The 15,100-nt window shown below is 39.5% G+C and overlaps 1 protein-coding gene across 1 annotated transcript in view; it reads right to left on the reverse strand.

The window, feature by feature from the left end:
* Positions 1–872: 872 nt before the first annotated feature.
* The window catches only part of FLT3 (fms related receptor tyrosine kinase 3), a 64,069-nt gene continuing 49,841 nt past the window's right edge, over positions 873–15,100 (reverse strand). The window contains exons 18-24 of the mRNA XM_058186601.1: positions 14,445–14,566; positions 12,790–12,914; positions 11,508–11,630; positions 7,001–7,112; positions 6,209–6,308; positions 4,924–5,029; positions 873–4,180 (exon numbers count right to left, since the gene is read on the reverse strand). Coding sequence (XP_058042584.1) covers positions 4,055–4,180; positions 4,924–5,029; positions 6,209–6,308; positions 7,001–7,112; positions 11,508–11,630; positions 12,790–12,914; positions 14,445–14,566 — 814 coding nt within the window. The 3' untranslated portion in view covers positions 873–4,054. The remainder of the gene's footprint in view (positions 4,181–4,923; positions 5,030–6,208; positions 6,309–7,000; positions 7,113–11,507; positions 11,631–12,789; positions 12,915–14,444; positions 14,567–15,100) is intronic.

Below are 15,100 nucleotides of genomic sequence, written 5' to 3' on the forward strand. Positions count from 1 at the left end.
AGGAACAAAGGTGTCTCAAATAAATGTGTTAAAGTTGTTCCACTGTTTTGCTAACAATGGGTTTTGCGTATTGTTGCTCTTTTTATTACTTGAGGGAGCATTGTTTTTGTGTAGTCCAAGGATTACTTTCTGGTGGGATTAACTGCAGTAACTTGGTTGCAGTATTGCTCTTCCCTTCTTTATTGTTCCTATTCACTTTGCTCTACATAAGCAGTCCCCAACCTTTTGGACACTGGTTCTGTGGAGAGAGGTTTTTCCATGGACCAGAGGGGGTCACGGTTTCTTGTGCTGTCTGCATTCTGCAAAAGGGGCTTTGCTTGTTGGCACAGCCTGGTTTCTGACATGCTGTGGATTGGTGCCAGTCCGTGGGACCCCTGCTCTATGTTATTCAATGGTGCTTGTTAGTTAAATGACAGGTACAGGTTGCATAAGTAATGGAGTGCTGCACAATAAAGCAATAGAGAGCAGTGTAAATGAACCTTGCAACCATCCCACCAAGCTTATGATCAGTCATTTGGGAAAGTTTCTGATCAAAGTTATAGAATAAAAAATAATGAGCAACTAAAAATATGGGATGAACTGATTAGCACCCTTGTGAATCTGGGCTCATGCTTCCGCAGGAGCCATTTAGTCCTTGAAACAATGGAAATCACCTGAAACAGTCCATTGTCAGTCCAGGGATGACATTCCTTTTAATGAAATATTTGGGTCTAGAATGCATGTATATATCATAATTTTCCTATGGTCATCACGGTTTTTCATTATTCCTCCAATTGTTTTTCAAAAAATGTGACAAATAAGCCACAATAAAGATCATCTTTATTGTCAATGTATTTTTTGTCATCCTAGATTTCAAAAAGTCTGTAAAAACATATTGGCTTGTTAAAAACTATGCACTTCTTTTCTGAAAAGTGTGTACAATTGAAAATATAAAAAGCATAGTAAATAATAATTAATCAGGTAAAATCAGCCCAAAGCAGCAGCAATATTTGTGTAAAACTGTCAGAACAAATAGGTAATCAGAATAAAATGAGCATTTCTGCTCAAAATAAAGAAAGAATAGATCTGAATTTATTTAACATAACTGTGGAAACTGAGTTTAAAACAATTTCACACAATACCTATTAAATAAAGGATCTAGAATTAAATTATTTGATCATAATGAACATCTTTACCAAAGATCACACATTAATTGCAAATAGATATTATAGAGGCAACACAAAAAGTACAAATAGATATTATAGAGGCAATACAGCAAGTTTCTATTCAGAATCCACAGAGTAATTTATGCATCCTGCTATATTTAATTGGCACTTTATGAACATTTTCATAGACAGCAGTGGCATCAGAAGAGAGCCACACATTTAATTTAGTTATGACTTATGAGTTGTGGTGGCACAGAGGTTAGAATAGGTATTGCAGCCTAATTCTGCTGACTGCCGATTGCCAGCAGTTTGGCAGTTTGATTCTCATTGACTCAGCCTTCCATCCTTCCAAAGTCAATAAAATGAGGACCCTGATTGTTGTGGAGAAACATGCTGACTCTGTAAACCGCTTAGAGAGGACTATAAAGCACTATGAAGAGGTATATAAATCTAAGTGCTGTTACTATTGCTATTACACTGAAGCGGGAATGCATACATAAAATCAATTTCCTGCTCTGTCAAGTTTCCAACAATAACCTGTCATTGTCTCATCAAAAAGAAGAAGACTCATATCCTTTGATTTATGTTCCAGCCCCAATGTTTATTGTAATGAAAGTAAACTTTAAAAAATAACTTATAAATTTGCCTTAATCCCCAAACCATTTTCAAAGGTGAAGACTGAAACCTGGAATTGACATGGCCATAAAAATTTAAGGGCGATAGCATCTTTTGATTTTGGCAGGCACAAAAGGTATATACAAGCACACATTGAAATCAACTGCATGGCAACTGTAAGAGATAATTCAATACTGCAGTAATTCAGTTGCACATTGCTGTCGAATATTGCTACACATTCATTATCAAGCATAAGCATAAACTGCTATCAAATATTCAGATAATCATTTAATACAGTCCTTAATGCTGAAGATAATTGTGGAGAACAAATTGATTTTAGTAGTCAGCAAATATTTTAGTATTTGATTATTCCCCCCAGGGTTGTGAATTGTTAAATGGCTGTTCCCTATTTGTCTAGAATGCCCCTGATCATCTGTTGCTGGCTCACTAGGTATTTACTTTAGAATAACACCAGAACAGATTACTTGTATAGGGTGAATGCAGCCATTGACTCACCTATCAACTAATGTCACATGTTAATTGTGAATTATAAAGCAGCTAACTTCTATTAAGTTTACAATTCTAGCTCTGGATCCAGTTCATTGGAGTTTATAGTGGACTGGACAATCTAAGTTAGCATTTTTAATTCTCTTTCTTTCCTGCTATGCTTGCATACTCAACAAGTCTTTTGTAGATTTTCTCCTGCCCGGCCTTTTATTTAAAGCAGAGAGGTGGGGGGAATGCATTAATTTGTACTTAGTACATCACCCCTTTCTTTGTTCTGTACGCAGCATTCCCAGAGCTTTTCTTGCTGCTTTTGAAGAATATGTTCCCCTGCTTTTTATGAATGTGGCCAAGTAGTTATATTTTTTATGAAGTTATTTCGATGCTCTAAACCTAGCTTTCCCCAAATCCTCTACCAGCCTGCCTGTTCCCCGATTTGCTGCTGGCATGCCAAAAACAAGCCCCCCATCTTTCACCATCTGTATAATTTGTAATTAAGTTTCTGAGCTTTATAAGAACTTACATTAAGTTGTAAATAAAAATGGTGGTTGACTGAAGAAAGAATAAGTGGTGGGGGATAGTATGTAGGAGGTCTTGGAAAGAATGGTAAGAAGCACCCTAATTAGGTTTCTTTCAATAGGTGCTTTGTGATGGACCACATCTAATGTATAGCAGCTGCTGTGTTTTGTAATAGTGCCTGCAGTTAAAATTCTGAACAAATTTTAGCTCCCAAAATTTGGATGCTCCTGTTCCAATTTCATTTGGAATTTTCTTGCATTTCTGCCCCAAATATTGTTTTTCTGGATTTTATCAATCTCAGTAGCAATATATCTATAATTCCAGTATTTTATGCCCAATGAAACCTTTTATCTTTAACGTCTTTGGGAAATAGTATTAAAAAGTCTGTAGTCTGAGGGACATTCAGGGATAATCTACCAGTGGTGAAATCCAATTTTTTTACTACCGGTTCTGTGGGCGTGGCTTGGTGGGCATGGTATGGCTTGGTGGGTGCGGCAGGGGAAGAATATTGCAAAATCTCCATTCCCACCCCACTCCAGGGGAAGGATACTATAAAATCGCCATTCCCTCCCCACTCCTAGGGGAAGGATATTGCAAAATCTCCATTCCCACCTCACTCTGGGGCCAGCCAGAAGTTGCATTTGCCAGTTCTCTGAACTACTCAAAATTTCCGCTGGCGGTTCTCCGAACTGCTCAAAATTTCCGTTACTGGTTCTCCAGAACCTGTCAGAACCTGCTGGATTTTACCCCTGTAATCTACCCAAATTCACTATTTCCATAAATATCCATATCTATATGATTGTCCTTCTGATAGCTGATATAACCCTTTGGTTTTATATTTAGTGAGGATATAATATAAGTGCAGCTAGCTGAACTGTGTGAGTTAAGCTCAGGCTATAATACATTCATGTTTGGGAACTTCAATTGCAAAATATATGGATATGATTTTACTGTTTGCATCTGCTTGAAATACAAAGATCTGGAATGTAGACTTTGACTTTAGAGATGCATATAATTTTGAAAGAAATTCAGCAACAACTTCTGAGTCAACCATGCTTGAAAATGAGGCTTGAAGATCTTCCATTCTGTTAATAAAATGGAAGGAGACCCGTACCAAATTTCAGCTGAGAAGCAAAGTGGATAAAACTGATATGAACAATTCAGTGGCAATAGCAGCAAATTAGACCCTTTAAGGAAGGCAGAGTAATCTCTTTTGATTTCCTTCAGCTTATGTGGTTTAGTTTGTAAAATAATATATTAAAAAGTCTGCTTTATTTTTCCCTTGCAATATCTTCATCCAACAGAGGAATAGTGAGCTCTGCTTCTCCCGTCCCATAAGGGTTGCATTTGGAACTGGAAACGTGCTTAGAGGTATCAGTACGATCTGTCCAGCATGCCTAAATTATAGGATGTGAACACAAATAGCAAAATTAACACCATCATTATTAATAGAACAACATTATATAGCTCTTTTCAGTATTTTACATGTCGTTTCTCTTGCTGAGGTGTGGGAAAATTTTAAGAATATGTGTTGGGGCAGAAGGTTTTTGTAAAGCAACATCCAATTTCTCTTTTGGTCCCTCATCTTTATTCTCACCTGCTGGACAGGTCATTCCCACCCCCACCCCCCGCCCAATGCAGCCTTTTCTGGTGCACATATAGGGAATATGTTGTCATGGTATCAATTAGTTAACCAGTAATTCCTTGATGCATTTGGGGGCTGGTCAGGTTTGCCTTCTGTTCCATCATCATCTCTCATTTCCTACATATTGGAACTATTGGAAAAGATGCTTAGATTGTATTGTCTCCCAAACCATGGAACAGAGAAAAATTTTGAACTACCAATGTCAACAGGAAGGAAGGAAGGAAGGAAGGAAGGAAGGAAGGAAGGAAGGAAGGAAGGAAGGAAGGAAGGAAGGAAGGAAGGAAGGAGGAAGAGCAATTACAATTTATCTTGAGACCTTCTTAAACAACTAGGAAAAAGATTGGATTCCTAGCATCCTTCATCCCAAGAAAAGATTACTCTTTCTAAAAAGAATCAGCAGCAAGGATATTGTTCATAGTCCCCTGGTATGTGTGCCAATAAATACGGTGCAAGCCTAGAATGGGGGAAAATGGCTTGTTTGTAAGGCTCACTTACTGTTCCTTCTGCCTCAGCCAGCTGGCATGCCAGAAGGGAAAGCAGCTGCGAAAAGGATGGTCTTTTTCTGGAGTCCAAAGCCCAGCAGGAACACAGTAATAAGTATCTGCAAAAACAAGATAAAAGAAGGGAGAGGAAAAATACTCAGTATTTTCTAACTGATAAAACCAAGGAGACATAGATATGTCACAGATATTGTGGTATTATGCAGAGTCAAAAGAACCTAGAATATGAAGAACATCAATTTTATATAGAATTGATAAATGTTTACAAATAGGAAGCATCAAAAAGCAGAAAATTGAAAATTAATATTATGCTTTAAATTTTACAATACGTATGCTGTTAGGACCTGCTGTAATCCAGCTGTTGATGGACTAGTATGGTCTAATAATTGCATATAGTGATGGGGATTGAAATGGATCTGAGTGATAACTGGAGATGCATTTTTGATCGAAACGTATCTACAATCTTAAGTATTCCCTTTCTGATTGAATTGTCTTAGTTGTATCTTGCAAATATTTATGTCCTAAATCTATTTCTACAAATTATGTATTAGGCATTTTTATCTGGTGCAGATGATAGTTTAAACTGAGTGGCAATCTCCACTATAGGCCCATCATTTCAGAAGTAATGTTGTGGCACAAGTTTTTAAACATAATTGATATACTAAAATTATCCCTTAACAAAATGTAGGATGACATGTTATGTTTGCTGCAAACAGATGCATATATGGCTGGGTTGCAAAGCCCTTGAAATTTGGTCATGTAACCACGGAGATCCAACTATCAGAACTTCAAATCCAGTCATAAGACCTCTTTTTTGGGTTGGTTATAAGTTGAGGACTTACCTATATTGTGGGAACAGAGAGCTGAGTCGAGGCAATGCAGGACTCTTGTGTAGAAATACCTTTATAGTTTTCCACAAAAACACCCCAAATCATCAAGGCCAATCACCTCTATCCTCTTTTAAAGGTTAATTTTTTTGGCCTATATGACTACAATTGTGTTGTAAATGTTGTACCTTGATGAACGTATCTTTTCTTTTATGTACACTGAGAGCATATGCACCAAGACAAATTCCTTGTGTGTCCAATCACACTTGGCCAATAAATTGATTTATTTATAAATTGATTTATACTGCACAATGCTTGTCTGTGTCCAAAGGTAGTCCAAGAAAGTCATAGATAACAGTGTAGTTATAAGCAAGGAAATGAGAGCAGGGGCTATGTGTCTTCTTACAATATACTCTGGGGAGTCCCACCCTAACCTTTATACCCAGAACATACATTTCTTCCGTAGCATAAAATGGACGGTCCATCTTAAATCCGTTTTGAATAAGCTTGTAGAATTTCTCATTAACTTGCATTCCGGGGTAAGGATTGACACCTAAAGAAAAAAAAGTGGCAAAGAAAAGAATTAATGTTTGAAGTAAGCTTCATTGGAGAAGCTTTCTTAATTTGCATAACCTTGCAGAGATGTCTGCAGGGTGTGGTCCGAAAAGTCAAAACGGTAACCACAACAGTCCAATTGAAACTTTGCCTGGTTTTTTTTTTCTCTACTCCGTTGCATGCCATTTTGACCTTTCTGACCATTTCCTGCAAATATTCTGCAACCTGGAGAGCAAGACAGGGACCCACACTGAGCAGGCATATGCTTCTTGGATATTTAGGGAAATGACTATTCAGTTATATATTACAAGCAAAAGAAATGGAAAATCCAAAAGTGGTTAACAAAGACATTGCCAAGAGCTTCTGTAGAACATTTATGACAATTGAATAAAGGATGAAAAAGGATGAATAAAGGATATTTGTTTTTCTTCTTAAAAAGATGTCTCTCCTAAAGTATTCCAGAAGAACACCCAACTTGAAGTTAAAGACTCACATGCAGACACTCCTTCTATACTAATAGGGCAATTTACAGAATGAAAATACATCTGTCACCCCATTCCCCACTTTGGAACTCTACTAGCAAGAAACAACATTCTAAAGACATTGTTCTAGGTTGCTTAGATCTCTGAATGAAACATAGTTCTGTTAAATCTCGGACTGGAGAACTAGGGAACATATTCCAGAACCCACCAAGAGAGAATATTTCCCAGAGTAAGATTCCATAAGACCAGACATCACTTTTAATTGTGTATATCCCTTCAAATAAACTTTCAGGGGACATCCATTTGACAGGTAAACGAGCCTGGAAAAAGAAAACACAGAGAAGAGAGAGGTCATTTCTCCACAAAGTGATCTCATATAGGGAGACCCACTGCAAAATCACATTGTTACTGAACAAGTTTCCCCTAAGGAACAATCATCTCTCTTGTTGGCATCCCATCAGATGGTAAAAATACTCTTGGTTACATGGGTACTCTAATATTCCCATTGGATTGCTTTTGGAGGTTGGGATTTTGGATTTTGAATAATCAAATATCCTCTCCCTTGTTTTGTACAACTCTAATTTCTCCCACTAACCAAAAGAGCTATGGGCACAAATAATCTTCCCCAGGGCTGAATGCCATGAATCTAATGAAATGGCCTGTGATCCATGAAAACTTAATCTATTTATATAAAAAAGGCTGTATGTATGTATGTTCCAGCATAACTTTGGAATGCCTTGAGCAATTTCAACCAAACTTGGTACACAGATGACTTACTATCTGGAAACAAGTACTGTATGGGTAAGACACCCCTGGTATGTATGTGCATTCAAGCATAACTGTGGAATGCCTGAGCCATTAAGGAGAGTGAGTGCGGCATCCTAGAGTGGCAATTGTTTGTGATGTCAATTCCTTTGTGGCTTCCTCTGGAAAAGCAGCTGTGATGTTCTCTGTCCAGTGGAGCAATGGGAAAGCATCTGATGGATTTGGGGCAAAGTGCCAGGATTATAGACAGGGCGGGAAAGAGGAACGCATGGGAGGGGGATGGGAGAGGACAAGGATGATGGGCATGGGAGTAGGGGGAAGAATGGCTCCCTGTCAGACAAAGGCTTCAATTTATTTATTTATTATTTATTTATTATTCGTATTTTTATACCGCCCTTCTCCAAAGACTCAGGGAGAAATAAAATATCAAAAACTTTAAAATACAATAAATGATTAAAAATCTAATTCAGTAAGCTGAAGAATTAAAAATATCTGAGTAAAAATAGTAAAATAAAATTAATTCCCTTAAAATCCCATTAAAACATTCAATTTAAAACTGTATCATTAGGCCAGCTCTGCTTGGTGAAAAAAGAAGGTTTTGAGCTCGTGCTTAAAGGTCCGAATATCAGGGAGAAGGCGTAGCTCCACTGGTAGTTCATTCCACAGGGCCGGAGCTCCCACAGAGAACGCTCTCCCCCTGGGGGTCACCAGCCGACATTGTCTGGCTGACGGCACCCTGAGGAGGCCCTCTCTGTGGGAGCGCACAGGTCGATGGGAGGTTACTGACGGCAGTAGGCGGTCCCGTAAATATCCCGGTCCCATGCCATGGAGCGCTTTAAAGATGATAACCAGAACCTTGAATCGCACCCGGAAGACCACCGGCAACCAATGCAGCCTGCGCAGGAGAGCTGTTACTTGGGAGCTACAAGGAGCTCCCTCAATCCCCCGCACGGCTGCATTCTGTACCAGTTGGAGCCTCCTGGTGCTCTTCAAGGGGAGCCCCATGTAGAGAGCATTGCAGTAATCCAGACGGGAAGTAACGAGGGCATGAGTGACTGTACATAACGAGTCCCGATCCAGGAAAGGGCGCAATTGGCGAATCAGGCGAACCTGATAAAAAGCTCCCCTGGTGACGGCCATCAGATGTTTTTCTAAAGACAGCCATGTATCCAGGAGAACGCCTAAATTGCGCACCGATTCCCTGTGGGCCAGCGATTCGCCCCCCACAGTCAAAGATGGAGTTAATTGACTGTGCCGGGACGCTGGTATCCACAGCCAATCTGTCTTGGATGGGTTGAGTCGGAGTCTGTTTGTCCCCATCCAGACCCGAACGGCCTCAAGGCACCGGGTCATCACATCAACGGCTTCGTTGGGGTGGTTCGGGGTGGAAATGTACAGCTGAGTGTCGTCAGCGTATAGTTGACAACTCACCCCGAAACCACGGATGATCTCCCCCAGCGGCTTCATATAGATGTTGAACAGGATAGGTGAGAGGATCGACCCCTGCGGAACCCCACAAGTGAGTTGCCTAGCAGTTGACCTCTGCCCTCCTGTCAACACCGTCTGCGAACAGTCGGAGAGGTAGGAGGAGAACCACCGAAAAACGGTGCCCCCCACTCCCAAACCCTCCAACCGTCGCAGCAAGATACCATGGTCGATGGTATCAAAAGCCGCTGACAGATCCAACAGGATAAGGACAGAGGAACAACCCCTGTCCCGTGCCCTCCAGAGATCATCAACCAACGCGACCAAAGCCGTCTCTGTGCTATACCCAGACCTGAAGCCGGACTGGCACGGGTCTAGATAGACCATTTCTTCCAGGTACTGGGGAAGCTGCCATGCCACCACACTCTCAACAACCTTCGCCACAAAGCAAAGGTTGGAGACAGGACGATAATTAGCCAAAATAGCTGGGTCCAGGGAAGGCTTCTTAAGGAGGGGTCTCACCACCGCCTCTTTCAAGGCAGCTGGGAAGACTCCCTCCATCAAAGAAGCACTAATAATTCCCTGGAGCCAGCCTCATGTAACCTCCTGGGTGGCCAGCACCAACCAGGAGGGACATGGGTCCAATAAACATGTGGTAGCATTCAACCCTCCCAGTATCCTGTCCATGTCATCAGGAGTCACAGAGTCAAACGCCACCCAAACAATATTCTCAACACCTGCCTCCGTCATCCTGTCTGAATCCACCCAATCAGCATCCAGCCCGTCCTGGATCTGAGTGATTTTATCGTGCAGATATCTTCCAAATTCCTCAGCATGTCCCTGCAACATCTATAAATATCAACATCTATAAATACCCGGGCAACACTGGGTTACCAGCTAGCAACAAATATAGTAGTCTTTAAAGTGCCATAAGACTCTTTAATATACATATGCAGTTGAATTGGTTTCTCTTTCAACACAATATATCATTCCCCACATGGAACTATTGAAAAAGTTGAGTACCAACTTTTGGCTGATTTCTCGGGGATGGAGAATCTGTAGATCTCAGAGGTTTCTAAGTGGCAATTCCCCAACATCAATCATGCAATGTTGAACTGCAGTTCAACCACTATTTCCTTGTCTCTGAAGGAACCTTAGCAAAACCAAGGCGGCTTTAAACTTAATAATCTTATTTTTTTTAAAAACCCACACCCAACAATTTTGCATTCTTGCTGTGATATCTGTAATAAAATAAATTTGGGCATATGTGTAAAGCTGAGAAGGCAGTATACATACAACCTAAGAATTTCTGATGTGGAAGTGCTTTCCATATTGGAAATCTCCAATTTTTATGCAAGGGAATGAAATGACATGTACAGAGAATAGTATATGGTGGTTGACGACCAAATAAGGGATTATCAATTCTACTCTCACTGATACCTGATTGATTTCTATGGGATACAGGATCTCAGAAGTTAGGAGCAAGCTCTTCTTCCGTGCTTACAAGATAATTAAGATTCAAGCAGCTATCTCTATTTTTTGTAGTGCCAGTTTGGTGTAGTGGTTAAGGGTCGTGGATAGCTCAGGCTGTTAGGAGCCTGTTATTAGAACACAATAGCCTGCAATTACTGCAGGTTCAAGCCCGGCCCAAGGTTGACTCAGCCTTCCATCCTTTATAAGATAGGTAAAATGAGGACCCAGATTGTTGGGGGGGCAATAAGTTGACTTTGTAAATATACAAATAGAATGAGACTATTGCCTTATACACTGTAAGCCGCCCTGAGTCTTCGGAAAAGGGCGGGATATAAATGTAAATAAAAATAAAAATAAAAAAGGCATCAGGCTAGAAAAGAGAAGATCATAAGTTCTAGTCCCACCATAGGCACAAAGACAGCTGAAGAAGCTTCTTGGATGAGAAGTGAAACGTCTTCAAAGAAAAACCAGAAGGTCCAGTTGCCTCTTGAAAAAGCACCTTTGGGACAACCAGATGTTTGGGAATGACTGAGAATCTCCATAGACATTTGCTTCTCAAGATGCTGCCATGAAAACGCAGCAACTAATTCAGACACTCACCAATAGTAAATAGTAAAGTTGTGGAGATATAGAAATGCAATTTGTAGCTGAAACTGTGCTGTGATTATAAGTGTTTGGTGCAATGATTAAGACTCCAGGCTATAAATCAGGAAACTGTGAGTTCTAGTCCTGCCTTAGGCATGAAAGCTGGCTGGGTGACCTTGGGCCAGTCACTCTCTCTCAGCTCTAGGAAGAAGGGAAGGGCAAATTACTTTTGAAACCTTGCCAAGAAAACTGCAGGGACTTGCTTAGGCAGCAAAAATGGACTTGAAAGCACACACACCACATTTCTATCCAGCCAACCAACTGAAGTTGGAAAAGAAATTTGTCATATTATCACCTGTCTGAACCTGGATTTGGCTGCACAAGATATTAGTAGTAATTTCGTTTTTACTTTCAGATCTTTCACAGAAAACATTGAGGACCATGATCTACAATAAACACCAACTTACATTTCCTCTGACAACATAGTTTGAATCATTCATTATATCCCTGGCAAGTCCAAAGTCACATATTTTGGCCACTTTCCCATAGGTGACTAGTATATTCCTGGCTGCTAGATCTCTGTGAACACACTGTCAAGAGAGAGAAGTGTACAGAGGACAGAATTTAATTCTCTGACTGCTTTTTTAAAAATGTCTTTTTCCACTGAAATAATACAGTATGCTGAAAGCCATTAAATAAAGTGTAGTAAGTTTTCTTTATGAAGTGTGAGAAGTAAAATAAAGTAAAATAAAGAACACTTTACTTTTAAAGTGAGAACTTTAAAAATATAATAACGCAGAGGCCAAAAGGTTAAAACGAAACATTACACAAAAAATCTAAGATGGAGTGAATACAAACATTTCTTTCCGTGATTTTAAAAATGTTTCCTAAGATGTAAGAAAGGGCAGTTAACAACGGACAATATCCTGGAATTATGCTTCAATATGAACTGTGGGTCTCCAAGAAACCAACCGGATTCATTTTTCTTCTTTCCACTAAGCAAGGAAAGGAGCGAGACTGATAGCAAACAGTTTTTGTCCTTTAAATACATAAACCCAGAATGCCCATTGCTTGGAAGTAGGTTTTATGCATTTATTTACCAATTTAAGCACTCTATAAAGCAGTATTTTTCAACCTCAGCAACTTTAAGATGTTAGGATGTCTTAAACTGATAAATTAATCTTCACATCTTTAAGTTGTTGATGTTGAAAAACACTGGCATAAAATAGACAGTGAATATTACCTGCCCAGAAAGCATATATACAGAAGTGAAACACCATAAATTAAATGTGACCTTTAAGCACAGTTTTAATCACATTACAAGCCTGTTCCCAGTTCAGATTGTCAAGAACAGATTTTCCCTACTGGAAAACCTCTCTCTCTCTCCACATAACTTCTTTGCCCAATTTTAATCTGGATGAAATACCTATCAGATAGCACTATAAAGAAGTTTTTTTAAAAATTTGGAAATCAAATTGCACACTGATGTTATTACATAGTTGGCTAATAAGATGTCTGCAAGCAAACAACCAAGCTCAGAGAGTACCACATAAAAATCTAACCCCAAACAATGACATATACTTTATATAAGTGACATTTTTCTTTCCTAGAAAAATTCTAATACTAATAATTCTAGTATTCAACCAGATTGATCTCAAATATCTAACTAGTGATGAATTTAGATAGTAGAGCATTCCCCACCTCAGTAATCTTTACTATTCAGCACTATTTTTTACAGCACAATCTTACTGATTTTGATTCCAGAAACTCCATTCCTCTGGCAACTTGATATGAGAAGCAGAGAAGGTCTTCAAAAGTCAATATATTGAGGCTTTCGTCAACATCTAGTCTCCTGTTCACATATTTCATTGCATCTGCAAATGAAAAATGGTGATTGGCTGATTTCTCAAGTAGAAAGAAGGACAACTATATTTTTAATTTTGTTATGTGGCCTCCAGAACCCTTCACTTTCAATATATTGCATTCTTTCCTATGCACTAGCAACCATCATTGCAAATAAAATAGTTAATTGCATGTATTAGTGAGAGACTGAAGCACAAAGCATAGAATGTAAATAGAATAGTATTGATGCTGTTCAGAAGCAGACAGTGTTTGGGTAGCAGATGCCATCTTATGGATGGCTAAGACTCACAAGGCAACGACATGGTATTTCACTGGAGAGATGGAGCTGGGATTTTTAGTTGCGCGCCCTCTCTTTTTTTATGAGTTGGGATTTCATCTTCAAAAGAACAAATACGTTATTCTTTTAGGGGCAGAGGGCCAGGAGATTGCCTGATAGTTTATTGCTGCATTATAGCACTTGGAGGGTTGAGAGAAGTAGACAAACAGCATTCAGAACTTGCATGCGGTTTGTGAACTTCCTATTTTGGATAAACGCCACTCCATATCTCTATTAAGATTAAAAATTGGCCCTACCAATACCGTGCTTTCTCTTTTGATTTCTTTAAGAGAGAACAAAAAGGTATGAGATAATCATGGGATGCCGATGAACTTAAGAAAGAGGAAAGTGGGTGCCTCTGTTCTCTATTGAGATATAAATCAGAATTACAGAATTGATTCTGTTGGAAGCTTCCTTTTAGATTATATCTAGCAGAGGTGGCATTCAGCAGGTTCTGACCAGTTCTGGAGAACCGGTAGCGGAAATTTTGAGTAGTTCGGAGGACTGATAAATACCACCTCTGACTGGCCCCGCCCCCATCTATTCTCTGCCTCCCAAGTCCCAGCTGATCGGGAGGGAATGAGGATTTTGTAGTATCCTTCCCCTGGAGTGGGGAGGGAATGGAGATTTTACAGTATCCTTTTCCTGCCATGCCCACCAAGCCCACAGAACCGGTAGTAAAAAATTTTGCTCAGTGCAGAAATAAAAATTAAAGCAGATGGTTGTGCGTTTTCTGCTTGATTAAATCATCTTCAGTTTTCATCAGTGTGATATCTCTTTAGGTACTTGAAAAGTCCTAGCATGTACTAACTCAGTCTTTTTGTTTTAAGGCTTCTGAAAAAAGATGGTCCATGCCAGCTTTCACTGATTCTATTGCTAAGACTTTTTAGAGAAAGGCACCTTATCATCATCATCATCTTCCTTTAACAGCCCCACAATCCCTTGCGGGGTGTAGTCTGGGCAACTGAATGGAGCTAGCAAAGTGTTTTAATGGCTGGATGCTCTTCCTGTCGCCAATGCAGAGTTTTGTTCGGCAGATATATTCTCAGTGTGTCCAGAGAGAGAAATATCTGCTTCTACCTAGGATCGAACTCACAGCCTCCTGATTGTGAGGCAAGAGCTTCACCTCTAGGCTACCGCACCACAGAGAAAGCACATCTTATGTCAGTTCCAAACTTCTTTCTGCCCACCTCTAATTTCTACAACAATTTTTATAACCTCTTACCTTCCTCTGAAATCAGGGCACTTCCATATGTTTTAGAGATCACATCTAAGTCTTGTTTTGCGTGTGACTGATCCATTTGGCCAGCTGGTAGGTAAGATCCTTTTGTTAGCATGATTCCATTTCTGGAGATAAGGGGTACACTTAGAAAGAAAGAATTTGTTAAAGCATCTAATATAACAATAAGGACAAACACAGCTTGATTATGAAATAATAAATGTAATAAATTTGTACTGAAACTTTGATAATAATGCATTGTTTTTGTAAACAAATTTGGAGTGTAATCATGCTTAATCAAAATGTTACCACCTACAACATGGAATTCACTATTATTGTATTCATTTTAAGTGACCAAACCTTTTAAATGAGGATCTGTGACAGTTTCTAATCAGACAATGTACAGCAGAATGAAACCAACCAGTCTCATGTGGGACTTCTCTATCAAAATGCAGTTCTGAAACTGTATTAGACTAGGTGGCCCTATGAACTACATGAAAATAATGGCAGGGACTGTAAAAGGACATCTGGACTTCTGAACAGAGGCATGGGTCAGATAAAATTGCATGACTGGGAAGCTCACACAATGTCCCCAGACTTCTCTTACATTGAGGAGTTAATTGATGCTTCATACAAAACATCATACTTAAAATTTAGCTTAG

The sequence above is a fragment of the Ahaetulla prasina genome, chromosome 5 (genome assembly GCF_028640845.1).
Source record: "Ahaetulla prasina isolate Xishuangbanna chromosome 5, ASM2864084v1, whole genome shotgun sequence".
Lineage (NCBI taxonomy): Eukaryota > Metazoa > Chordata > Lepidosauria > Squamata > Colubridae > Ahaetulla > Ahaetulla prasina.